Consider the following 27,704-nt stretch of genomic DNA (forward strand, 5'->3'; position numbering starts at 1 on the left):
ACCTCGATGAAGGGTGGAGGTAAGGAGGCTGAGGAGACTTAAATGGGCAGCTGGGTCGTCGTGTCGCGAGTTGGACCCCAACTCAACTGTTGGCGATCACCAGCTACTACTCCTACCTATACATAGCCGATACTTTTCCATACTTTTTATCCCTTTTCCATACTTTTCCGCTTCCTTCAATTTCTAGCCTGAGAATACCCAAAGGAAAAAAAAATACGAGCTAAGAAACAAACTCTCCAATAGTCACCAGTGTCTGACAGTTCATCCCCACCAAAACAGCTTCAGAATACATTCTTAATATCAGAAAATAACGCAAAGGAAGCAGAGCCGACAGAACAAGACATAAATATTGATTTCTTCAAATGCAAAGCATCGGATGACGACATAAGGTATTCATAAAGATAGTCGCCATAAGAAAGATGGTAACAAGTAACTCGGGTCCTGTTTGTTTGTCCATGAGATTATATAATCTAGCTTAAAATCTGAAAAATAATCTCACCGTAAGAATTAATAATCTATGTCGCCAAATAGCTCATATAATCTTGCTTGTAAACAAACAGGGCCTAACTCATTGTAAGAAAAGTTGAAATATATTCAAAACATCTAAGAAATCATAACATGATCTAGTTTGCTGAAAGCCCCTAGCTTTCACATTGATCAGTTGGAAGCAAGATGCCGCCATACTGTTTTAGTCCTGGCAGTTCATCATGTAAGCACACAAAAAGTCAAGCTCCATACATAATTCCATGTGATTATGTGAATGCGGTGATCGACGACCGATCACCCAAGGCGATTATTTTGCCCGTTTTAATTTATATATACTCGATCGCTACTCGTGACACGTCGTTGTGATTGGCAGGTAAACGCGCGCGGGTGGGTCGATCGATGATGTGTCGTGGTTTCACCTGCCATTTCCATCCATGTTTAATCTGATGAAGCTCATCTGCAAGTTGCACTCGGGTCTTGTTTAGCAGTTGTTAAATGCGCGACTAGAAAAACACAAGCAAGGCCAACTACTGGCCATGTTTGTGTTGTTTATTCAGGGCGCGATCCTCGTGGCCGAACTAATCATCGCCAGCTTGAACCACGAATGAATCCCACTGCCAAGTGTGCCACCTCGTGTCGTCGTCGTCAGAGGCAGCTCGCTTGCGGACAGGGACGCGCCGGTCAATAATCCCCCGGGGAAGGCACCGCAGGGTTATTCATATCTATTGTTGGTGCGGTAATTTTATGCGGAACCATCACAGGGTGAAAGTGGAACAGCTAGTACTGTTATTTGTACTAGATCGATGCTGCGCGCGCTATTAATGTTAATTAATTCGTCGAATGCATTGTTCTTCTCGATCTACAGTACATTCCGTCCTGGCCATTTATTGGATAATGGAGCGTGATGGTGATGCCACTCTAGATGCGAGTTTTAGAAATACTTTTCATAAAATATACTCTCATTATTGTTGGTTATGATCATAAGAACAGCGTTTTGAACTAGACGGGCGGTTCTATCTGACAAAATAGCCCCTTCTCAGGCGAGATCACACAAATAATGTGTTCCTACGCTCTCAGCCTTCAAAGCACAACCACCTACAATATTCATGATCAACTCTTTGAAAATTTGATTGATGCTGCAGAGTACGTGTACATCATCTAGCTCTGAACAAAAACGCGACACAAGCAAAGACTTGTCAAAACTGTAAATTTGAGGGACGATGAAATTTACTCTTCTTCCTCAGCGCGCAGGACATCTTGTTTTCGAGAGAGTCAGATTATGCACCAAAGATTTCTCTCTCACAAAGTTAATCGTAACATTAAAACAAGGTTTGTTTAATGTTTTTTTATATTATTTGGGGTTATTGCGTTCTTGCTCTCACTCTGAACCGCAATTGTAATTTTACCCTCATTTTTAGCTGCTTTATGATTTTACCCCTATTTTTCAAAATCGAAGAACAGAACGTAACAGTGTCAAATAAGCTAAGAGAAGACAAGTTTGCCCCCCTACTTTTATGAGAACTTAGTGATTTTACCTCTGTTTGACATCAAATATTTGAACAACATTCCAACAGATCAAAAAGAAATTTACCAACTAATAGCGCCTCTGCATATGGATTAGCATGCGGACGGAAGATGCATGACGATAAAGGCCGATCTGCTCCTCGTCGTGGCCTCGCAGGGAGCCAGGACTCGGGCTAGTCGCCTCGCGCCACGCGGCATCCGGACGAATTTTCTTAAAAAAAGTTAAAAAAATTTATATTTGAAAAAGGGGTGCTGATTTGGAAAATTTTCAAAAATAGGTACCTCCGCCCGATCAACGGGCGGGAGGCGTGGGGCCGGACACCTCCCGCCCATCCAACGGGCGGGAGGTACCAAATCTTTTCCTAGGCCCCTCCCAAGGGCCTCTTTTTATTCGCGAAGAGGCCCCTCCCGCGGCGGCAAAGGCATCCCGCCCGCCCAACGGGCGGGAGGTGCCCTCTTTCTTATTTTTATTCGAATTTATATTTTACAAACTATTTAAAATTCATACTTTTTTGAAATACAAGATTTATTCACCATACTCTTTTGTATACATATAAAATTTTAGTTCAATTTTACGAAGAAGATTACGGTATCTAAAACTCGTATGAAGATGGTTAAGCGATAACGTTTTGCAACATAGAATCCAAATATTACAATAATACGATACATCAAGCCATTAAAAATAAAATAGTATAATACAAAAAACAGTTTAAATATACAGAGTCCATCAAATCAGGAGTATCTACTCCGCCTATCCCAGTCCTCGCACTCTCTTGTTCCTCCCCCCTAGTCCTAAGCCATCGGCGTACGTGCCCCTCCGAGTACGTGAGTGCATCTGGAGCACGGTGAGGACGAGGCGGAGGAGGCGCCGGCGTGAACGGGTCATCCTGGGACTGTAGAGGTGGAGCGTCATACGTCTGGGAGGGGCCAATGATGTCTAGTCCAACTCCGACAAACTGACGGAGCCGCCGTCCCAGTCCGGCACACCAAACGGACCACCGTGTGTAGGAGCTCCCATTGACCATGCATGCTGAGTAAAGCCCTGAGAATATGGAGCAGCTGGCGTCGAACGCGACGGGAGAGACGTTCCTGGAGCATAGGCGCCAAACGTCTGAGGCTCCATTCTTGCAGGAGGAGGCTCCATTGCCGTCGAGTGCATGACTATAAAAATAAACGAAATTAGTCGTGTAAATCAAAGTTGATCGAAATGGTAATTATAAAGGACTTACAGCTCGAACTGGCGGCAGTACCGCTGGACGCTGCGTGCGGTGCTGCAGAGGTCGATGGACCAGCTGTGTACACGTGGGCGGACGCATGAGATGAACTGGAGGCCCCCACGTCATCTCTGCTGCAACACGTCAGTGCACATAACGCTCGTGTTAAGTTGTCATGAATCCGACGAAAGCTCTCTTTGTACTGTGCCTCCGGTACACGTACTCCACGGTCAAATAACGTGATCTGAGATGCAGCTTCGACCTCCGCGCAGTGGATCAGATCGATCTGCATGAGTAATGGGAAGCAGAGTAATATTGTTATCGATTTTTTTTTAAAAAAATTAATAATTGAAGTTGTGAAAGACGTACCGTGCCACGCTGCGCCTGATCACGGTACAATAGATACGTGTCCGAGATGGTCGGCGGACTATGATCCCGTACATCTCGTTTGCAATGTATTGCGATGTAAGGTTACGATGGGACGTCTGCACGTATGGCAAATGACAAATGTGCTGAGTGACAATTGAGCATTCCCAATAATCTTTCCATTTGTCCTTATTGGCATGCACCCACCACGAACAACCCTCCTTCACACATACCACATCGTAATTATGAGACTTGCACTCGACTGTTTTGAACTCTCGCATAAGAGAGAGCGACCAACACTTAACAGCTTCCTTCACCTCATCAATTAAGTGGTACCTCGCACCCTGGACAACTTTATTCTCCCTGCAATCCCAAGGCACGCTGGGTCCCTCATCTATGACAAGATGACTGAAGTCGCTGCTCACCCATTCTTCAGGCACATCCTCGGCATCATCAGACGAATCGGCATTCATTGCTTCATCCAACTCACGATCTTCGTCTCACAGCTATTCAACAATACGGGGTATGTTCTCCCCCTCATCAGCCACGCATTGAGGTGCTGCGGTGCCACCTGCTCAATATTTGGCTCCTCAACTTCTTCATCAACATCTTCATCCCCCGCAGCTGCTTCGATATTTATCAAAGGCTTCTGATACACACTGACAAGGAGTACCAGTGGCTATTGCCAATGACTTATATTTTGCAGATAACTTAACCAATCATCGTGCTTGCAAGTAGCATCAACTCCCAGATCAAAGCGTGAGTGGTACGATTTATGACGCACTGAACACTCACAGTGTATGTCTCCTGATTAATCCTTAATTCGCTTATTAACTAGTTGCATAGGGATTCAAATGTTCTCTCGTGCGGTCTGTTAATTCCTTTGACCGCACAGTTGAATTCACTTAAATCTACCCCATTCGGTCTATAAATCACATTTCCTTCTCCGTTATATATACTAAAAGTATCCTTCTCGAAAGACATATCTGTCCATTATTAATAAACTAGTTATACTACATATTAATACACAACGACCTTAAGTTTCAGCGATTCCCAGATTATATTTTCCAGATTCTAAACTATTCAGAATATAAATTATACTAAAAACAATTGAAAATACTAAAAACTATTCAAAATATAACTACCCTAAGAAATATTTCCTAGATTATAGTTATTTTCAAGTAATTATACGACTAGAACGAGAATATACCTCCAAACCGACGTGTGAACAGGGGTTTGCCGCTTCCTCTCCTCTCTTCCTCTCTCCCCTTTCTTTTTTTTCTTGATTTTTGCTGAATATAATAGGAATTTAGGGGGCGGGTGGAGGCTTATATAGGGGGAGGGGAACCTCCCGCCCGCCCAACGGGCGGGATGCCCCTCCGCACTGTAGGGGTCCCGCACCTCCCGCCTGTTGGGCGGGCGGGATGCCCCCGCGGCCGCGTCAGGGGTCTCTTCGTGAATAAGAAAAGTTTCTTATTCGCGAAGAGACCCTTGTGTCGGTGTTTAACCGGCTGCCCACCGAGGGATATGCCCAAGGTGGTAAGTTTTAGGTGAGGAGACGCCGAGATCAGGAACTCGAAGGTGCAAGGCACACAAGATTTAGACAGGTTCGGGCCGCACGGAGCGTAACACCCTACGTCCTGTATGGTTTGTATTGCCTTTTATGTAGAATGACCTAATGATCTTCTGTTTTGAGGGGGGTCCCTGACCTCCCTTATATATCCGAGAGGTCAGAGTTACAAAGATGCTAACCAACTCCCGTCGAGGGATCACACCAGAACACATCTCGAGTAGATCCTCTCCGTGTTGGTTAGCTCTACCTCCTATTTAAACGGGATAAACAGGAGATAAACAAAATGAATAAGAGATAAGACGGGCTCAATCTTTTAAACTTCGTAACGTGCCCAGCCCGGTGGCTCCGGGTCTGACAAGCCCCCGAGCTCTTCGTAGCTGAGTATTGCAGGCTTATCGAGTACTTTCGAAGCAGTCTTCGACTTCTTCCAAAGCTTCGTCTTGAAGTCCTTCTTCGAGTACTTGCCTGGCTGCATCGAAGCTATGAGGTGCTCATGCCCCGAATTTTTGTTATGGTGTGCGATTTAAAAATCGCACTCAATATGGAGTAGCCCCCGAGCCTTAGGTTGAATCGGAGAATCAGGTTGAGGGTCCCATTAATCTGTAATCCTCCTTATCCTTCAAAGAAATTTGAAAAATAAGTAGTCGATGCCACGTACCCCGCAGCCCCCGAGCCTTGAATCCAAATCCTACAAAATTGGAGATAAGGGTCCAAAAATCGTGGCATACAGGCTAAACAATGACACGTTAAAGGGAGACCAAAGTGATGGTACAAATGATGTAATTAGACCAAAGATTCGAAAACCCCCCCTTTTTTTGGGCTAATTAGCCCTGAAAAAATGATTAATCGAATATTTAATCCAATCAGGTCACCAAATGACCCCTCACCTTCGGAATATTCCACAAAACGACTCTTGGACTTCAGAATAGTAACTTTTCCCCCTCCCGCTGGTTACTTAACCCCGCGGCAATAGGAGGGAAAATTGTGCTTTCAATCCGCATTCCGCCAAAAACCACCAAAACCCCAATCTGAGCCAAACGCCGCCGCCTTCCCCCCAAGAAAACCTCCCACTCCGACCTCCCTGCCCCTCTCCCCGCAGCCCCCGAGCATCTCGTGGCCGGCGCGTCGGAGATGACGTCCAAGAAATCAGAGATCGAAGAAATGAAGAAGGATGCGGAGCCATTGACGACGGGGTGGACACACAGTAAGTGCTCCCTCAACAATCTGAAAAAATTGGTTTCCGAGGGATTGCTGCAAGAGAAGAACCTTGTCAACTGGCGCCCCTCGTTCCGTGAGCCCTTCCCCATGGAGAATGTTGACGAAATCGTCACATTCTTCCATTTTGCCGAATGGGGATTGGCCCTCCCCACTTGTTCCTTCTTTCATGGCCTTCTTTACTACTACGGGCTTGAGCTCCATCACCTCAACCCGAATTCCGTTTGCCATATTTCTATTTTCATCCATTTCTGCGAAGCATTTCTCGGAATTGAACCCCACTGGGATCTGTTCCGCTTCCTCTTCCGCGTCAAACCCCAGTCTACCACAAAGAAACTAGCCGTGGTGGGGGGCGCCGGCATCCAACTGCGACAGCAGGCCGGCGATAACTATCTTTCATATAAATTCCCCTCAAACCTTCCTGGATGGAAAAACCTATGGTTTTACATCGAAAACCATGCTCCCCACTTGCCAACGAAGTCGAGCAGACCGCCAGTGGTGAGGGGGGAATGGAACCTTGAACCCTCCGGCATGGAGATGATACAAGTCAGAGAGCTGCTGGAGGCCATCGAGGCACTAAAGAAGGAGGGGGTGACCGGTGCCTCCGTCATATTCTCATTTTACAAGCACCGCGTCCAACCCATCCAACAGCGCTGTTGCCTAGGCTTCGAGTACACCGGCCCCGCTGACCCTTCTCGCATGTGCACAGAGGAGGTGCCAGACGAAGTCGCGCTTCAGCGAGTTCAGCGGGTGCTGCTGGACGTGAACACCGTACCGTATGTGCCCACCTTGTTCTCCGCCCGAAATCCGCCCCCGCCGGTAAGTATTCGACTTCTTTCACTGAAGAAATCTGCTACTGCACCGGCGCTGAACTGAAGGACTTTCTGCAGGGGCACACGGAGCTATATTGCAGCTACCCGCCGCAGCCTGACCTCCCCCGAGCATATCATCTCCTCCCTTCTGCTGTCCAGGAAGCTCGCCTTGCTGCAGCTCAAGGCAGCAGCGAGTCCGCCGAATGCGTGGACTCGCATGCGGAAGGAGGAGCCGAAGGCGAACCGCACCAGGACAACTCCTCCGACCAGAGCGTGGAGTTGGCCGGCGCTCTACCTCCGGTGCCAAAGGGCCAGCGGCAAGTGCGCAAACGCAAGGCCCAAGAAGTCGAGTCCTCCAGGTACTGAGTTGTTGTTTTGGCTAGTTGCCAGGTATCAATGGTGCTGAATACTGGCAGTATCCACTTGCAGTCTTCCTGCTCCGCCACCCGGGACTGAACCCGAAGGGGTGGAAACAGGCCCCACCGCCGCCGCTGCGGTGACAATTGCCGTGGCGGGGACCCCACCATCGGCCGGCCAGGCCTCGCCGTCAGCAACGGGCGTTCCTCGACGGGCCTGGCGAGTGAAGAAGGCCGCCAAAAAGAAGTCGACGCTGTGAGTTGTCCTCCTGTCGCTTGAAGATCTTGCTTTTGCCCACTTGGATAACAATGTCTTTGATGTCATCAGGGCGGCGAGCGCCGTACAACTGCAGCTGGAGCCGGGCGCGGCTGTGGCGGCCCCAGAGCCATCGACCCGCGCTGATCCCTCCGGTGCGGAGCCTGCCTCGACTGCTGCAGCCTCCCCGCCCTCGGCGCCTGGGGGGCCAGTACCCGCGGAGGTGGCCCCTGAGGCGGATGCGGCGCTCCCCGACTTGCCGCCCCCCGAGCCCCGGCAAGAGGGAGCTGGACCCAGTGGCGGAGAACAAGTCGAGATCCCTGACGCCGCTCATACCGATGGCACAGGTATGCGCTTACCCGCCCGTGACTGGCTGCCGAGGTCTGGGCATAATGTGTTGACCACTTTGTATGCTTGCAGGTGTCCAGCCGCCGCCGTCCGGGGATGCCGCCGGACCCTCGGGGGGCCCCGTGAGGTGTTGAGGGCCGGGCCAGGGCACCAGAACGTCATCACCACCGACCTGGTGGATGACCTCCTGCTGTCGGCAGAGAACCTGAAGACCTTCAAGAGCACCTTCAAGGAGTTGTACGACTTCTCCATGGTAATACTCAGGTAATGTTCCAGATGTGCACGTTAGAGAGTTGTTGAGGACTCATTCTCCCCCTTTTGCGCAGCATGTGATCACCAAATCCCAGAAGAAGTCGGAGAAACTCCGCGCGGTCGTGAGTGACGCGCGAGAGCTAGCTGCCCTGGACAAGCGCATCTCCGAGGAAATCACGAAGAATTGCTATCTGCAGCGAGAGCTTGATATACTGAAGCAAGAAAGGACTCGAGAGACCTGGCTGCTCAAGAATGACCTGAAAAACATGGAGAAGGCCAACTCCGAGCTCCAACAACAGCTCAAGGAGCAACAAGCAGAGTACCAAGAGCAGCTCAAGGCAGAGAAAAAGGCGCACCAAGGTAGGCCCTCGCTCCCTTCGAGTACTTTTCCTTAGTTACTTCCCTTAGATGCTGAAGTACCCTTACCACAGAGCTTAGAAAAATAACGAAACACAAAGAGGAGCTGCTTACTGACGTGAAGAATATGCTGTATCGTCGTACAGATGACGTCGAAAGGCTGCAGAAGGTGATCGGCGACACTGAACGTCAGTTCATCGACTGCCTTCAGCAAGTCAAGACGCTGGGCGAGAAGGGCGAGCAGCTGCGCAAGGAGCTGGAAGACCTCCGGGGGGCCGCCCAGGAGCTGGTGGAAATGGTGGATCCGCCAGAAGAAGGCGAAGCAGGCCCGCGGCCCCTGCTGGAGCGGCTCCGCGAGGCCCCGAAGAAAATGCTGAAGTTCCTGTCCGAAGCTCCAGTTGCGTGCGTGAGTAATGCCCTCGCCTATGTAAAGTCCTTCGTGCCAAATGCACAGCTGAGCATCTTTGCGCAAGGGATGGCGGCGGACTGCACAGACGAGCGATTCGAAGAGTACTTGTCGGTGTTTAACCGGCTGCCCACCGTGGGATATACCCAAGGTGGTAAGTTTTGGGTGAGGAGACGCCGAGATCAGGAACTCGAAGGTGCAAGGAACACAAGACTTAGACAGGTTCGGGCCGCGCGGAGCGTAACACCCTACGTCCTGTATGGCTTGTATTGCCTTCTGTATAGAATGACCTAATGATCTTCTGTTTTTAGGGGGGTCCCTGACCTCCCTTATATATCCGAGAGGCTAGGGTTACAAAGATGCTAACCAACCCCCTCCGAGGGATCACACCCAAACTGATCTCGAGTAGATCCTCTCCGTGTTGGTTAGCTCTATCTCCTATTTAAACGGGATAAACAAGAGATAAATAAAACAAATAAGAGACAAGACGGGCTTAATCTCTTAAACTTCGTAACGTGCCCAGCCCGGTGGCCCCGGGTCTGACAGTACTTGCAAGAGGCCCAACCTGTAGCGGAGCAAATTGTACACAATGTACTGCAGGATTAGGGTGTATGAAACAATTAATCATTCTCTTATGTAATGCTTTACTCGACATCTCTACTTGTTTGCGTGTCCTAGCTGAATTGGGATCCAGGCTTACGAGACTCAAGTAGTGGACGCCTCCCTGGGTGCAACGACCCGAAGGGCAGCTAGTACTCGTTTAACAGAATAGCCACAACTCGATCGAGCGGGTCTAAACTTGTTAGGAAAGAACGCGAGCATCGTCGCGGGTTTGCCGTGCGTAGGGCTTAAAAATAAGACTGTCCCGAGCGCGGCGGCCGGGGTGTAGTTGAAGGTCGCTCCTGCTGTGAGCGTGCTCCGTAAGCTGGAGAAGACCCGGACGGACGGATCAAGCTTGCAAGGAGCGAGTGCGGGTAGCGCCGCGAGCTTGCCATTCCTTTTGGCAAAAACAAGACTGTTCTGAGTGCAGCCACTCAGGATGTAGTCGATGTGGCTCTTTATGCGAGCCTTTCCAACATACTAGGTGTAAGCCAGTCGAGCGGATCGACTGTGTTGGAAAAAGTGCGACTGCTGTCGCATGTGACCATCGAAGGTCGCGGCGGAACTCGATGTGCCGAGGAGTTAGCCGGAGCCGAGGGCTCTGTCGGAAACGAAAGTCGAAGGGGGATGACCGTGGCCGTAGCCTCCGCGTCATGCGCGACAAGAAGTCGAGATATATATATATGTTTGCACGTGACACTGGCCATCGTGGAAGTAAGAAGGCATGTACAACCCGAGTCGTGTGGCTCACGGCCCCCGAAGTGATTCGGGAGAAGGAGATCTTCTGAGCCCCCGGGGAATTAGCGATCACCGGGCCTCGACTTAAGGGTAGAACTTGCGCAGGTTCTGAACGTTCCAGGAGTTCGGGACTTCACGACCCTCGGGGAATTGTAGTCGACAAGACCCTGGCCTTGTGACCTGCTTGACGACGAACGGGCCTTCCCACCTTGAATTGAGCTTGTGGAGGCCGGACTCGTCCTGAATACGGCGCAAGACCAAATCACCGACGCTGAATGACTGCTCCCTGATGTTGCGATCATGGTATCGCCGGATCCCCTGCAGGTACCGGGCTGACTGAACAAGGGCGGTGCAGCGAGCGTCTTCCACAGAATCAAGCTCTAGCTGCCGCGCCTCGTCCGCCTCACCTTCACTGTACATTTCGACCCTTGGCGACTTCCACATGATATCGGCTGGTAGAATGGCTTCGGATCCATACACGAGGAAAAAAGGTGTTTGTCCTGTGGCTTTGGACGGCTGAGTCCGAAGCCCCCAGACGACATGCGGCAACTCGTGCACCCATTTGCCTCCCTTCTTGCTGTTTTCATCATAAAGTCTCTTCTTGAGGCCGTCAATGATCAAGCCATTCGCCCTTTCGACTTGTCCATTAGCCCTGGGGTGTGCAACCGAGACATATTTAACTTCAATGCAAGCATTCTCGCAGAACTCCCAGAACTGGTTCGCCGTGAAGTTTGACCCCAAGTCCGTGATGATGGAGTTGGGGAAGCCGAAGCGATGCATAATATCTGAGATGAAGTCGACGACCCGGTCTGGCGTGAGCTTGGCTATCGGCTTGTACTCGATCCACTTAGTAAACTTGTCGATAGCCACCAGGACATGGGTGAAGCCGCCTGGTGCCGTCGTGAAGGGCCCGATCATGTCAAGGCTCCAACAGGCAAAAGGCCAGGATGGCGGTATGGTGATGAGGCTATGAGCTGGGACATTGAAAGGCCCTTGTTTGGTTTTGGTAATTGATGGACAACTTAGGTGGACTAATAAGTGTTTATGTTGAGATACACAGGAGATTAGTCCACACAAAGACACTAGTATGAGCAACATGTGCCATGGAGGAGAAATGGCTAAGGGTTGATGCTATGCTCATATAGTGTGATCGAGGAGCTCATTGCATATGAGACATAACATGGAGTTATGTGACCAAAATGGAGAAGATCAAGACAAGGCTTGGCTTGATGGACCGGTTGCAATGGAGAAGGGCAAGTCAAGGCTTTGAAGCGAGGGACCGCGAGGCGGTGAAGCTTGGACAAGATTTGGCGCCGATGGACCGAGGCAACGGTGAAGAGCGAGCAAGGTCAAGATCGATGGACCAAAGAGGTTATGTGATGATATGGAGTGGATCATATCATTCAAGGAAGATCAAGCCAAGTGTTAACTTATAAAGATGATCAAAAGGCTTGATGGAATTTGGTGCTTGTGTGGCATCAACATTTGGGAAAATGAAATGAAATGCGCAAGGCAAAGGTATGACTTGTAGGGCATTTCATTTCACCGGTCAAAGGTTGTGTAGAGAAGTGCATGACCGGATTTAGGATAGATGGCCGTACTATCAAGAGGGGCAAACTTGTTTACATATCGGTCATCTAGTGCCACTTGAGCGATCTAACATTGCGATGTTGCTAGGATCGAGTGGCGTGGTGAGATCAAGTGAAAATCCTTTGAAAATGATTGTGAAATGCTAACACACATGCACATGGTGTTGTTCACGTGGTGGTGTTGGCACATTTGCAAAGGAGAAAGAGTTGGAGTTGATGTTGATCAACTTTGGAAAGCAAGAAAGGTTTTTCGGTTTTCTCCGGAAATTAGGTTGTCTCTTGGAGTGGAATACTGCTTTGATCCATTATGTTTTGGACCAAGTATTCAGTTGGGTTATGTTGCCCTCTGAATTAGCTTTCCATAGAGTCCAAGATCACCTAATTTGGACATCGGAGCTAAGAGTTATGGCCGTTTTACCGAGGTACATTTCTGCTGAAAATAGACCTGCGGACGGTCCGCCCATGGGGGGCGGACGGTCCGCCGTTATCCCGGATGAGCTCTAACAGAGCCATTTTTGGCTCTGTTGGTGGTCCAAAATGAACTGCGGACCGTCCGGTCCATGGGGGCGGACGGTCCGCCATTAAAAGCTGAAACGGGCGCAGATTCTTGGTAGTTCTATCTTGGGTGTCCAAAATGAACTGCGGACCGTCCGGTCCTTGGGGGCGGACGGTCTGCCTCCTACTGAAAATTCTAGGACAGAAACACTACGGTTTCTGTGTGTGCTCACTTTTTGAACTGCGGACAGTCCGCCCATGGGGTGCGGACAGTCCGCCGGTGACTTCCAGATTTAGTTAGAGATGTTTGCAAATCGGTTGGTTCGAAGTTTTGAACCGCGGACAGTCCGCCCCAGGGGCGCGGACAGTCCGCCGGGGCTCTAACGGTCGACTCTGACACATAATAATTGCTGTTCTAGCCGTTGGTTTTGAATGGCGGACGGTCCGGTTTCTGTGAGGCGGACAGTCCGCGAAATCTCTGTTTTCTCGGGATTTGAGTGTAACGGCTAGTTTGGGGCCTCCCTCTATAAATAGAGGGTGTGGCCGGCCATTTGAGGGTGCTGAGCACCTTGGGGACTTGGTGTCCATGTGTGAGAGTGCTTGAGAGCCCTCTACTCACTCTAACTTGATAGTGATCATCCAATTGAGTGAGAGAGCGATTCTAGTGCGATTGCTTTGAGAGATTGCATCGAGTGGCACTAGGTGATCGTGTTGCAAGCCGGTGTGCTTGTTACTCTTGAAGGTTGCCACCTCCTAGACGGCTTGGTGGGAAGAGGCTCCGTTGAAGCCCGCAAGAAGATTGTGTGGTGCTCCGGAGAAGAGATTGTGAGGGGTATTGTGCTCACCCCGCGGGAGCCGCGAAGAGCAACTCTAGTTGAGCGAGACGTGAAGAGCAACAAGTGGTTCGTCCGGATCATGTGCTAGAGCTCGGTGTGAGCACTCCACGTGGGAGAGTGTGACTTGAGAGTCACCACTAGCAAGAGGATCGGCGGCAACCTTGGACCTTGTCTCAACGGGGATTAGCTTGGCGGCAACCAAGTGAACCTCGGGATAAAAATCACCGTGTCAATCTTGTCTACTCTTCTCGGTGGTTTGCATTCTCCAAATCACAAGTCTTGTATTTACATTCATATATATCTTGTGCTTGTGTAGTTGCTCTCTAGTGTTTAGTTAGTTTGTGTAGCTTGCTAATCATCTTCTTGCTTGTGTAGCTAGAAGTAAAGATCATAGTGTAACTAGTTAGCTTGTGTAGTTTAATTAGTTGATCTTGCTTAGATTGTGTAGCTAAGCAAGTTGAGCTCTTGAGTTTGTATTGTGTATCCTTGTCCTTGAGCATCTAGTGAGCTTAGGTTTGGCTTTGTGCTATTGCCCATTAGAATTGTGTAGGAGCTGCACTTGTTTGTAAAGTACTAGTGCTTAGACTTGTGTGGTTTGGCATTAGAATTGTTAGGAGAGCTCTTACTAGCTTGGCACTCCATTTGCTTTGTGTAGGATCTTTTTGGAAGTGCCTTAGAGTCATAGTTAGAGGGGTGAAGTCTTGGCTAAGCGAATAGTTTCAATTCCGCATAAGTTTCGGTTAGCCGGCGCAATTAGTTTTAGAAAGGACTATTCACCCCCCCTCTAGTCCGCCATCTCGATTCTACAGACATGCGTCTGTTTGCCGAAGAATTGACAATTTTGGCACCTGCGCACGAGATCCTCCGCGTTGGTGACTGTAGTAGGCCACCAGAAGCCGGCCCTGTATGCTTTCCCAACCAGCGTTCTTGAAGCCGCATGGTTGCCGCAGACGCCTTCGTGGATCTCCCGCAGTATGTCGTAACCATCTTCCTTCGTGACACACTTCATGAGAACTCCAGAACGAGCGCCACGTCGGTAGAGCTTGCCGTTGACCAGGGTGAAGCCCTTGCTTCTTTGCAAGACGCGTACCGCTTCTGCACTCTTGGCGTCAATTCCCGCTGGTAGCGGTTGGTCTTGAATGAAGTCGATAAAGGCCGCTCGCCAGTCCTCCCCCAGCACCATAACCTCTCGATCGGGTTGTTGGGAACCCGAGTCGATGGTTACCTGCGGAGAAGGCTTGATGGATGGCTGATCGAGCTCCTGGACGAAAACCCCCGGCAGGACTTGAGCGCGCGTTGACCCCAACTTGGACAGGATATCTGCGCCAACATTGTGCTCCCGTAACACATGGTGAACCTCCAAGCCGGAAAACTTGCTTTCCAGCTTGCGCACTTCCTGTACGTATGCATCCATTGTCTTCTTGTTGCAGTCCCATTCCTTATTGACCTGCTGAACAACAAGAAGAGAATCGCCATATACGAGTAGTCGCTTGATCCCTAGTGATATCGCCAAACGAAGCCCGTGAAGCAAGGCTTCATACTCGGCTTCATTATTGGATACCTTCCATAGGATCTGAAGGACGTACTTCAGTTGTTCGCCACGTGAGGAGATAAGCAAAACACCAGCGCCCCCGCCGTCGAGCTTGAGGGACCCATCAAAATACATGGTCCAGTGCTCTGGCTTGTCCACTGGGGTTGGAACTTGATTCTCCCTCCATTCAGCCATGAAGTCGACTAGAGCCTGTGACTTGATTGCAGTGCGTGGCTTGAAGTTGATTGACAAAGCCCCAAGTTCCACTGCCCACTTAGATATGCGTCCCGTGGCATCTTGATTATGGAGAATATCCGCCAGCGGGAAATCCGTAATCACAGTGATCTTGTACTCGTCGAAGTAATGGCGCAACTTTCTTGATGTAATTAGAATTGCATATAACAGCTTTTGAACAGCTGGGTACCGTACCTTTGATTCGGAGATGACCTCGCTGACGAAGTAGACAGGCCTCTGCACTCCAAACGCATGGCCCTCTTCGCCTCGCTCGACTACAATAGCACTGCTGACAACGTGGGTTGTCGCCGCGATGTAGAGTAGTAGATCCTCTTCCGGTAGCGGAGCTGTAAGGATCGGAGGGGACTGGAGGTGAATTTTCAAGTCTTGCAGAGCTCGCTCGGCCTCCTCCGTCCATTGAAACTTGTCTTGGCGTTTTAGGAGCTTGAAAAAAGGTAGTCCTCTCTCCCCGAGTTGGGAGATGAACCTGTTCAGGGCCGCCATACAACCTGTCAGCTTCTGCACATCCTTGATTGTGGCCGGAGCCTCCATATCAGTAATGGCAGTGATCTTTACAGGGTTGGCTTCGATGCCCCGGTTGCTGACGATGAACCCGAGCAATTTTCCTGAAGGTACTCCAAAAACGCACTTGGTGGGATTGAGTTTCCACCGATATCTGCGTAGACTGCTAAATGTTTCCTCCAAATCTACGATCAAGTTATCGGAATCCCTGGTCTTGACGACCACATCATCCACATAGGCCTCAACATTCCGGTGCAGCTGATCCGCGAAACACATCTGGATCGCGCGCTGATATATTGCTCCTGCATTCTTCAACCCGAAGGATATTGTTTTGTAAGCATAAGTCCCGTACGGCGTGATGAATGCAGTCTTGATTTGGTCCTCCTCCTTGAGCGCAATCTGATGATACCCTGAGTAACAATCAAGAAAACAAAGAAGGACACATCCAGCTGTCGAATCGATGACTTGGTCAATGCGCGGCAGCCCAAAATGATCTTTTGGGCAATGCTTGTTGAGATCGGTGTAGTCGACACACATTCTCCATTCATTGTTTTTTTTCTTTACAAGGACGGGATTCGCTGCCCACTCTGGATGGATTACTTCTTTAATGAATCCAGCCGCGAGAAGTTTAGCGATCTCCCGTTTAATGGCCTCACGCTTGTCGTGGGCAAACCTCCGCAGGCGTTGCTTCTTAGGCGTGGCCTTCGGGTGTACATTCAAAGCATGCTCAATCAACTCCCTGGGCACCCCTGGCATATCTGCTAGTTTCCATGCGAATATGTCTCGGTTAGCCCGAAGAAAGCTGACGAGCGCGAGTTCCTATTTGTTACCCAAGCCCGCACCGATGATGGCGGTCTTGGATGAATCTCCCTCCTGGAGCTGGATCGTCTTGAGGGCCACATCATCAGTCGACTGGATGCTCGACTTGTTGGCCTTCTTGGAAGGAATCTCCAGCCCGGTCTGGGAGAGCTGCTGCGCGGCCGCGAGTACTTCTCCCGAAGCATCTGGCACGCGAGTAGTCGAAGCGTACTGGATCGCCTCCTGATTGCAATCGTACGACTTCTTCAAGTCGCCGCGGAGGGTGAGCACTCCACCGAGTCCTAGCATCTTAAGAAGCAGATAGACATAATGCGGCACTGCCATGAACTTGGCAAGTGCCGGTCGACCCAGTATTGCATGGTAAAAAGAGTCAAAATTAGCCACTTCGAACTTGATGAATTCAGTACGATAATTCTCCCGCGTGCCGAAGGTGACTGGGAGGACCACCGTACCAAGCGAGTGCGCCGCATTACCTGGGACGATGCCGTAGAAGGGGGACTTGCTGGGAACCAGCATATCCTTGAAATCCAGACCCATCTTCTTTAAAGTGCTGACGAAGATGAGATTGAGCCCACTTCCGCCATCGATCAGGACCTTGGTAAGCTTGACCTCCGCCACCACAGGATCCAGGACCAGGGGAAATTTACCGGGCTCGGAAAAGCTCGTCCACTGGTCATCACGAGAGAACGAGATGGGGACCTCCGACCAACGGAGTGGTCGTGGTACCGCCGGCTCAATGGACAAGATCTCCCGAAGAAGCAGCTTCTGGTCCCACCTGGAACCGAAATCCTCATCTCTTCCGAAGATAACGTTGACGACCTTTGAGGCATCCTGGAACTTCGGATTGCGCCCCTAGTCATCGTGGTCGTCATCCTCGGGTTCTTTGTCAGCAGGCTTCTTATTCTTCTTTCCACCACCGGTGTTGCTGAACGTCCTCCGAAGGTGGTAGCAGTCAATGGCGGCATGGCTAGCGCCCGGGTGCCACGGGCACTTCTTCTGCAGGAGCTTCTCGAACTCCTCCTGAGTTGTCGACTTCTTGCTCCGCGAAGGACGATCGAGAGCCGCGATGACATCATCTGGCTTTCGTTTCTGGGGTGGCCCGGAAAAGTCCCGTTGGCCTTTGTCGCTGCGGTTGTCGTTTGGGCGCCGCAGACTGCTATCGTGGCGCCGCGGGAACCGCTCCCGCATCTTCTCCTCCTGTTCGGACCAATCATGCATCATATCACGAAGGCCCGCAACAGTTTTCGGCCTGTTCCGCCCGAAGTCCCTGTATATGCTCGGGTCGGTGATGCCGTTGTAGAAACAGTCGATGATGTCCTCCTCCGAGATGTTCACGATGGTGGCGCGGACGTCGAAGAAGCGACGCGTGTAGGACCGCAAGAGCTCGTTGCGTTCTTGCTTGCACTGGGCAAGATCATGTCGAGTACCTGCACGAGCAATCGCTCCCTGGAAATTGTCGATGAAGACCTTTTTAAGTCGTTCCCAGGAGTCGATGGAGTTGCTGCCGAGGCTCTCCAGCCAAGTGAGCGGCGCAGGGTCCAAAGCCATTGGGAAGTAGACGACTTTGGTAACGTTAGAGCCCCCTGCTACCTTGATAGCCGTGGAGTAACAATAGAGCCACTGCTGAGGAGCCTGCTTGCCGTCGTACTTGGTGATGCCAATGGGTTTGAAACCCTCTGGGTACTTGTAGCTGCTGAAACGTGTAGAGAAAGCAGGAAATCGATCACTACAGTTAGTACCTTCATTTTCGACTTCTTCGCGGGTCTTGCGCCTGGAAGAAATTACGGTCCGCGCATCGCGGCCTTCATTGATGTGCTGGCGCAGATCCTCCGGAAGAAGTCGATGATTGGCTTGTCATGGCTGACCCCCTTGCGGTGGCTGCTGCCTCCCGCCAGGGGTCTGGCTCCCGCGAGCGTTGTCGTTGCTGGGCTGGTGTCGAGGACGGCCGCCAGCCGTTCGGCTGTGAGCCTGGCTCCGGCTTTCACCCATGCGCTCCTCCCTGATGGTGGGCGCCGGGTTGTGCTGATCCAACTGGATCCAGGCCCTCTGTGCATAAAGGAGCGCTTGACGCACTTCCGGATCATGGCTGCGCTCAAGGATGGCCGTTACCCTGGCGATGTTGGCCACCGGGGTCCGGAAACCCCGCTCGCTTACGGCGGCAAACTCAGGGTCGAGCTCGCGATGCATAGATCGCCTTCGCTCGTTGGCCCTCCTCCGCCGGATCGCGCGGGCCCTGTTCCTGGCCCTCCGCGCTTCGCGATCGGCATCGTTCTCGTCAGCGGTGTCGGCTGTGATCTCATCCTCAGAGATCGCTTCAAAGTTGACGATGAGGAGATCCTCGTCGCCCTCGCCTTCTTCGGCCATCAGCACCTGGCGGGAGGAGAGCTCAAGAGAACTTTCGTCGACTAGTTCAGTCGAACCCTCCGCCACGGTGGCCAAAGGCCTGCCCTCTTGAAAAGGCAAGGGCTTAAGGTGGGCCACGAGTCGACCCTCTGCCTCGAGTAGATTGGGGAGCGGCATGCCCCTCCACCTCCAGTGCACCACGTGCCCCTCCGACAGAGAGGTGACCACCAAATCATCGGTACCGGAACAACCCGAAGCCCCCCGACACGCGGTGGCTTCAAACTTTCCGACCTGGAGTAGCAAGTCCAGGTCCTTCTCTAACATGGAGAGGGACCCAGAGGCGTTGGCCTCCTGAAGGTCAGTGGCCGATTCGCACAAGCCGAGTTGAGATCGGCTAAGCAGATCCCTAGATTGGAACGAGTCCAAACCAGGGGGAATTGCCGCAACACCAGAAGAAGTCGAGGCTGGAGCGGGCTCCATCTCGATCTGTGCTGCGGAGGTGTGGAGCGGCAAGTTGTCGAGCCCGTCGACGAACTTGTCGAGGTCGCTGCGGAGATCCGCAACGGGGGTTTTTGGCTTCATGTCGACGAGGAATCGCCGGAAACTGCCCGCACCATCTGCGACGCAGACCCATGAACCAAAAACGAATGTCGTGCCCTGAGAGGGAACTGACCTGATGAATTTGAACGATGCCATCGAGCTCGCCGATGGATCTTCGACGCGCTCCCCTACCTGGCGCGCCAGCTGTCGGTGTTTAACCGGCTGCCCACCGAGCGATATGTCCAAGGTGGTAAGTTTTGGGTGAGGAGACGCCGAGATCAGGAACTCGAAGGTGCAAGGCACACAAGATTTAGACAGGTTCGGACCGCACGGAGCGTAACACCTACGTCCTGTATGGTTTGTATTACCTTTTATGTAGAATGACCTAATGATCTTCTGTTTTGAGGGGGGTCCCTGACCTCTCTTATATATCCGAGAGGTCAGAGTTACAAAGATACTAACCAACTCCCGTCGAGGGATCACACCAGAACACATCTCGAGTAGATCCTCTCCGTGTTGGTTAGCTCTACCTCCTATTTAAACGGGATAAACAAGAGATAAACAAAATGAATAAGAGATAAGACGGGCTCAATCTCTTAAACTTCGTAACGTGCCCAGCCCGGTGGCCCCGGTGCCTAGAAAAAGATTTGGCACCTCCCGCCCGTTGGATGGGCGGACGTACCTCTTTTTTAAAATTTTCCAAATCGGCACCTTTTTCGAATTTAATTTTTTAATCTTTTTTTTTAAAAAAATTCGCATCCGGACGACCTGGCACGCCCGCACCCGCGCCTGGGCCTGGCCCCCATATAACTTGGCATGACCCATTTGGTGCTGCACTATTGTTGGGCCGCTGTGTCGAATCCAGAGAGCGAGGCTGGTTGGGCCTTCCGTGCTATCGTCGTGCGGTAGTAATTGCCCAATTGGTTTCTGCTGGCTCGGGTGTCAGACGACGGACGCATCATTGTCCCGCGCCGTGCAGAGAGTTTTTTTTTCCTTTTGAAGGGAACGGGAGGAGGATACAGAGATTTTGTTAGCACTGAGAGTCTGTAGTATAGTAGATTTTGCATCTTGTAGCACACGTGTCGATGTTCAGTTCAACCAACGCATCTCTCTGTTCCTTGTCAAAAAGAAAAAGAAAACATGCATCTCTCTGTAACCGTCGATGGAGCATAGTAGTAGTATGTACACACTAGTGAACAGTGAAAAATAATTTTACTAGAGAAAAAACAGTGAGAAAACTCGATTCTACAAGAATCCTCTACTACACTCACCTCTATACATATTTACAAACAGGGCGTGTATATATACCGTACACATGTACCAGCCACAGCCCACATGGAGCTGAAGTATCTGTATCTGTACACTGTACATACGTCCTCAAAGCGACGAAGAAATGATGAGTACTCGAAGGCACGAAAGAATGCAAGCGTCTACTAGATGCCATCCCGATGGAGCTAATCAGCTAGCCAATGTACACTGCGTGCCCTGCTGCGTGCTCTGCTCGCGCGGCCACGGCCTCGACCGCGCGGCGGCACAGCGGGCACGACGCGTGCCGGAGCAGCCAGGCGTCGATGCACGGCAGGTGGAACGTGTGCCCGCACTCCGGCAGGCTCCGCGCCGTCTCGCCGGCCTCGAAGTCCTGGAGGCAGACGGAGCAGCCGGTCCGGTCGCCGGTGGCGGCGTCCAGGGGGGTGCGCTCGGTGAAGGTCACGGACGGGAGCGCCTCGATGGCGGCGGCCGGCATGCCCTTCGCGGCGGCGGCGGCGCCCGTCTCGAACATGTCCGCCAATGTCGGCGCCATCTCGCCGAACGGCGAGTCCACCGCGTTCATCTGCGCGACCGGAACAGAAGCGCGTTAGTTTGAAACTGCTTGATCGATCAATCAGGATGAACAGAGAGGTCATTAGCGCATCGCGTACCTGGCTGTCGACGGCGCTCTGCACGGCGGGGTCAACCTTCTCGCGCACCAGGCGCCCGGTCAGGAGGCTCCAGATCACGTCGAGCTGATGAAGCAAGTAGCCCAAATTATTGGTTTAATTTCTGAGCGAGTTGTATTGGATTGAATGATGATAAGGTGGGCATCCAAAGCAATGCAATTACCACGTAGAGGACGCTCCAGATCCCCGAGTCGTGGGAGCGCCAGATGGCGACGGAGGAGTCGACGACCTCCATGGACACGACGGCGCCGGAGATGGCCCCGATGCCGGCGCCGCGCACCAGGCCGCTCTCCGTGGCCAGCCCGATCAGCGCGCCGGTCACGGCCCCGAGAACCATGCCCACTGCAAAACATTAAACGCCGTGAGAATCCACGAGCCCGGGCGGTCGACGAAGATGGAAGACGCGACACTTGGATCGAATCAAGGCAAACAAATATTACCTGCCGCGAAGACGAAGGTGACGATGCCCCGGGCCACCGCCCCGGCGACGCGCGCCGGCAGGCGGGAGACGCTCCTGGCTCTGCCTCCCGCGCCGCCGATCGGCGCCGCCGGCGTGTCGTGGCGCGTGGACGGCGTGCTGGGAGAGAACGATGTGCTGGCGAAGGAGACCGCTGCCGCCTCCACCTCCACCTCCATGATCGCTCGCTCGCTCTGTACGGACGCTGCCGCTCGCAGGAGAGGAGATAGAGACACGACAGGAGAAAGGTGGAAGAAGAACCTTGCGGCCGAGCTCAATAATATCTTCGTACAGAGACGAGACTGACTCCGATCGAAGGGGGCTTTGCAGACTCGTAGCGCGTGTGGAAATTTATAAGTTCTTCATGTGGTTCTGCGCGATGCTGTCTCTACGGTTCGAGCAGCGCGTGGTTCTGGTTGAAGACTTGTGGGTGTGCCCCCGGGGGTTGCGGGGCCGTGGCTTGCTCTGGCTGAACGCGTCCTCCTCCCTCGCGCCGGCTGCGCCCGGCCCGGCAGGTCAGCCGTGCACCCGTGGCTGCTGCTCCGGCGGTGGGTCTGACGTGGCGAGCCCGCTGCCGGTGGAACGCGTCCGTCAGGGAGGGCACGGCGGCATCCAGGCAGCAGCGCCGGCCGCCTGGGCGCCTGGCTAGAGCTTCGTACCCGCGCAACGTTGTGCCGGGCGCATAAATGCCAACCATCCCGGCACGCGGCTGACGGCGACGGCGCCCCCCCGGGTGGTTGACTTGGCGCCTCGACGCGCTTCGCTTCCTTGCCCCGCTCGGTCTCTTAACGGCTAAGCTTTCCCTCTTCCCGTACACCACGACCAACCACGGCGACGATGACGCGATCCCTGCTGCCCCTGCGCTCGTCGGTGTCCGTCACCTCGTCTCACCTTCACCCGTGGCTCCTTGAAAGGGAGTTCCGAAGCATCTCGCCGGCTCACCGGCTGTAGGGGGAGGAACAGTGGACGACGTGGACAAAGCACACAGCTCGCTAGCTCGCCCGTCAATTTCCGTGGGCTGCTGACTGACTGACCGCGCGTGAGATGAGGTGAGGTGACAAGAGGAAGGAAAACAGGTGTTTCAACGGAGGCTTTGATACTTTGATTTGGAGACCGCCAGGTTAACTAAATTCTACGGGAATTTAAAGCTTTGCCTGCGACATCCGACTTGTGCTCTCCCTCTGCCTGTGGTCAGTGGTCTGCTCCCAACGCAGCGCGGGTGAAAATGACCGTGCTGACGAATGATCAGTCTACTTCTGTTAGTACGTCTCATGTCATTCAGGCAACTCTGTTTCTTATTGTTTTCTTTTACGGATTGGAGTGGCTCCAATAATTTAATTGCTTTGGGGATGTTTGGTTGTTTGAAGTTTATTTTAAGCCTGTTATATTGGATGCTTGGACTCTAATTAGAAATATTAAATATAGATTAATGATAAAATAAATTCCAAAACCCTAGGCTTATTCGTGAGATGAATCTATTAAGCCTAATTAGTCTGTGATTAGCCCGTACGATGCTACAATAAACATGTGCTAATTATGAATTAATTAGACTTAATAGATTCATCTTGTGAATAAGTCTAGACTTATGCAGTTAGTTTTATAATTAGCTTATATTTAGTATTTCTAATTGGTATCGAAACATTCGATCTGACATAGCTTAAAATAAATTTCAAGGAACCAAACATCCCCTAACCATGTCTTCACGTACGTCCTCTTCCACGGATATAAAGACTTGCAAGTTTGTTCAAACCATACTAAATTTGGTCAAGTTTATAAAGAAATGCATTAATATATACCATAGTAATGCTCATTTCATACTGTAGATATCATTCAACTTTTTCAATAATCTTGGTTAAACTTAAAATAGTTTAATTTAGGATAAATACAAAAGTCCTTGTATTTGTAGATAAAGAGGGAACTCTAATGTAATATATCAAGTGTTTGGAATTTGGATACTTTGACGGGTAGTTTGGCAGTGACGCTGGGATGCAGGGGAACCATGGGCCGAAAAATCTTTTGGGCCTTTTAGCTGAGCTTCTTACACGAGCTCCGAAGAAAAATATTTCTAGATAAACACCTCTTTAAAAATCTCTCGACCTTTCTCGACTTGCTACAATCCGGAAGGCGATCTCCAGACGATTTCCAGATCTTCCTCTCCCTCACCGAGGCACGCGTAGAGCGAGCCTGTCGGTGGCGGGCGGCCCCGCGGGGCGTGCTTGGCAGTGCCGCGACCCTCCTGCGGCCTCCTGTGGAGCGAGCCTGGCGGCAGTGCGTGGATCCGGTGCTTGCGTGTGAGCTTTGTGATGTGAATCTCAGCGAGGGAACTGTATATATGTATTGTTGTAGGTATGATATTAGTGACAAAATAAGGATTCCAAGATCCGCTTTTCTGCTTGGGGAGTTTGGTTCATCCACCATCCGTGCTGGTATGTCCTTGCATTGACCGTGAGATGAAGATTTTGGACTTCCAGTTTGTTTCCAGCGATGGTGGCATCTCTGAACGGTCTGGAAGTTTGTTTCCAAGCTCCTTTGTTACCGTCTTTGTTGGTGGTTTGATCTTGGCAGAGTCCGATAGGTGCATGGTGCATAGCAAAGGCGTTTGCTATGGAGGTTTTGACATTGATGATGTTTTCAGCGGTGAAGTCATCTTTTGTGTCGGTGTCTTCGCCTTCTATGTGCCATGTTGTGCCTTCGATGCCCATGCCGTCATCGGTGGCATCAATTTCACTATCAACAATATGGTGGCTCCTAATAAGAGGTGGCTTGGTACTCATACTAACGACAATGCTAATTTGTTAACCAGCGTCTCTTTCTACCAACTTGTGAGATCAGGTTGGTTTTCAGTTCCCACCTCTTCTGGTGGTTTGCTTCCCCTTCTGGGTATATCATTGTCTGGCGGGTCGAGGTTGTCGGTGGTTGAGGCGCTAGATCCCTTGTTCTCCGACGAGGCTTCGACGAGGCGATGGCCACCAGGGGCAAGCCTAGAATTTGGGAGGTGGGTATTCAAAATTTCAAATGGTGTAATTTTTTTTGACAGCTCAACCTCTGATCCATACTATATATTAATAGCATATAATGGAGTATCAACAACATATATCATTCATAATTTGAATTTGTTTAACATATAGATAATAGAACACTAAATGATCAACATATCATAGTGGGAACATCTAAAATAAATATAGGATAAATTCTAAAATAGCAAATGATATTGATAAAAATGCTTACAGATTACAAGATAACTTTACGATCATTCATGGCTTGAAAATACTTGATGATGTTCTCATCATTTGCTTGCAAGAAGAATTCACTTTCCATGAATGTGACCAAACAATTATTCAAAAATTTCTGCCCTATCTTGCTTCTTAGCTTGTTTTTGATAGTGCTCGTTGCAGAAAAGATCCTCTCAACATCACCGGTTGCAACAAGAAGAACTAGCATCAACTTGAGAAGTTTATATACAATATCGTACCGAACTATCTTATTTGTTTTAACTAGTATTATAGATAACTCCGATAGATTCCTCAAATTTTTGAAGTTGTCATCATTCCTCACATCAGCAATATAGCGAGTTAGTTGAAAACAAAGTTGATTTATTTCTTCAAATACAAAGTCATGAGAATAGAACTCCGCAAGCTTAACCAACTTCTCAACATTAAAGGTAGAAAAGGAGTTAGCTGGACTGAATGATGCCATGCATCTAAATAGTTCTATGTTTACCTCATCAAATCTACTATTAAGCTCGTGAAGTTGCCTATCAATGATACCCAAAAGCATGTCAGCATGAAACTGGGTGGTAATTAGTGGCACCTCTATAGAACTTAGCTGATCTTTATATAGGAACATACTTTCCATCCATGCCAACAACTTTAACTTTATGCTTCTCACAAAAAGAAATGACCATCTTAAGAAATTCTTCCCATCCAACATCTTGTCTCAAAACATCCAATTCTACTTTTGTGAACTCAAGAAGATCCATTGCATTTATAATATCTTGCTCTCTCTTTTGCAAAGTATTGCATGAGTCATTTATGTATCCAAATATTTGATTCATCAAATGGAGTAGAAAAACGAACTCAAATGAGTTAAATACTCTGAGTATAGTTTGAGCTCCTAATGCCTCAGCCCCTTTACCTTCTTTTCCAACTCTAAAAATAACTTTCTTGATTGAAGGATACAAATGCATCACATGCATAACAGTTTTGTAATGAGATCCCCAACATGTATCACCTAGTCTTGCTAAACCCATACCCATCTCTTGATTCAATCCTTGGCCAGTTTCAATTTCACCCAATTTCAATGCTTCAATCATGTATTCAGCTTGAGCTATATGAAGCATGCGGATCTTCTTGCATGACATCTCTAGAACATTTAACAAATATGCAAATTGCCCAAAAAACTATTAACAATCAATATTCTCTTTAACAACAGCTACAAGGGTTAACTGAAGTTGATGGGCGAAGCAATGAACATAATATGCAGAAGGGAACTCTTCCATAATTAATTTCTTCAAACCATTAACATGACCTTTCATATTACTAGCTCCGTCATACCCTTGACCATGCACCTTGGATAAAGGCAGTTAATACTTGAGAAGTAAGGACTGAATATCTTCTTTAAGAGTTAATGATGTATATTTTCGACGTGCACAAGACTAAGAAACCGCTCAACAGGTTCTCCTTTTTTATTGACATAACGCAAGCAAAGAGCCAATTGTTCCTGATGGTATGCATCGTTAGACTCATCAGCAAGAATAGCAAAGCATTCATCACCAACTTTCTCTATAATAAATTTGGTTGTTTCATGAGCACAAGAAACAATAAGTTGTTTCTGAATCTTATGGTCAATCATCTGACAATTAAGTGGAGCATTTCCAAGAACCATCCTATTAACTTCTTCAAAATTACCTGCAAGCCATGCCAAAAGTTCCCTGAAATTCGCTTGATTTTGCGAATTCTTTCCCTCATCATGACCATGAAAAGCCAACCCCTGACGCAAAAGATATCTTATGCACTTAAGTGACCACGTGAAGTGAGCAAGACGTCTAGCCATAAACTCTACAGTATTTGAGGCACAAGACTCGCGGATGGATGTACGAGATCTTCTAAACATATCATACTTCTCTTCAGCTTCACAATAAGCACTATCAATAGCACCCGCATGCTTAAGAAATCTAGCTTTCATCTTCCAATTCCGAAACCCTTACTCAACAAAAGCATCTGCACTAGGAAATTTACTACTGTCTTTGAACAAATAGCAAATAAAGCAATATGTGGTATCTTTATGCACACTATACTCTAGCCACTTGAATTCATCGAACCACTTTGGTTGGAATCGGTGCATTCCTCCACAATCATGTTGCGGAAAGTTGTCCATTTTCATGTTTGGTCGACATGGCCCCAATGCGATGTACACCCTTCTAACTGAATCTTGGTCATTGACAGGATAGCTAGAAATAGGAGCCCTCAACCCAGGATCATACTCTATGTTATAATCATCATTCTCATTGCCATTGGATTCAGATTTATCGACAGGCATGGATTCATCATCTTCGATTATTGGAGGCTGAACTAGTTGCCGCTGCTCAACTCTAACTGGTTCAGGAGGCACTGTGTTCGCCCCACTGCTACTCGGTTCTTGAAATAACACCATTTCCAGCTGGTTTTCATTGGAAGATGGAGAAACAAGCTCTAGCTCAGATTGTCTCTTTTTTGCAGCACTTATTTCCAAAAGATCTCAAATCATTAGCGGCACCGCTACTCTTCCTCCTTTTCATAATTCAAACCTACATATTACAAGTAATCGAGTTTCATAAATGTTTTCCTCATTATAATACTACATTGTTGCGAATTTATTATTAATTTCGTAAATTGCAATGATAGTTTTCACAAAATATGG

At 49.8% G+C, this 27,704-nt stretch overlaps 1 protein-coding gene across 1 annotated transcript; it reads right to left on the reverse strand.

The window, feature by feature from the left end:
- Positions 1 to 20,605: 20,605 nt before the first annotated feature.
- LOC112897147 (NEP1-interacting protein-like 1) lies at positions 20,606 to 22,451 on the reverse strand. The gene is made up of 4 exons (XM_025965360.1): positions 21,790 to 22,451; positions 21,513 to 21,691; positions 21,332 to 21,415; positions 20,606 to 21,243 (listed from the first exon to the last, which is right to left on the reverse strand). Exons 1-4 carry the CDS (start codon positions 21,983 to 21,985, stop codon positions 20,875 to 20,877), a joined length of 828 nt encoding a protein of 275 aa, XP_025821145.1. The 5' UTR covers positions 21,986 to 22,451; the 3' UTR covers positions 20,606 to 20,874.
- Positions 22,452 to 27,704: the final 5,253 nt, after the last annotated feature.

This window comes from Panicum hallii, chromosome 6 (genome assembly GCF_002211085.1).
Source record: "Panicum hallii strain FIL2 chromosome 6, PHallii_v3.1, whole genome shotgun sequence".
Classification (NCBI taxonomy): domain Eukaryota; kingdom Viridiplantae; phylum Streptophyta; class Magnoliopsida; order Poales; family Poaceae; genus Panicum; species Panicum hallii.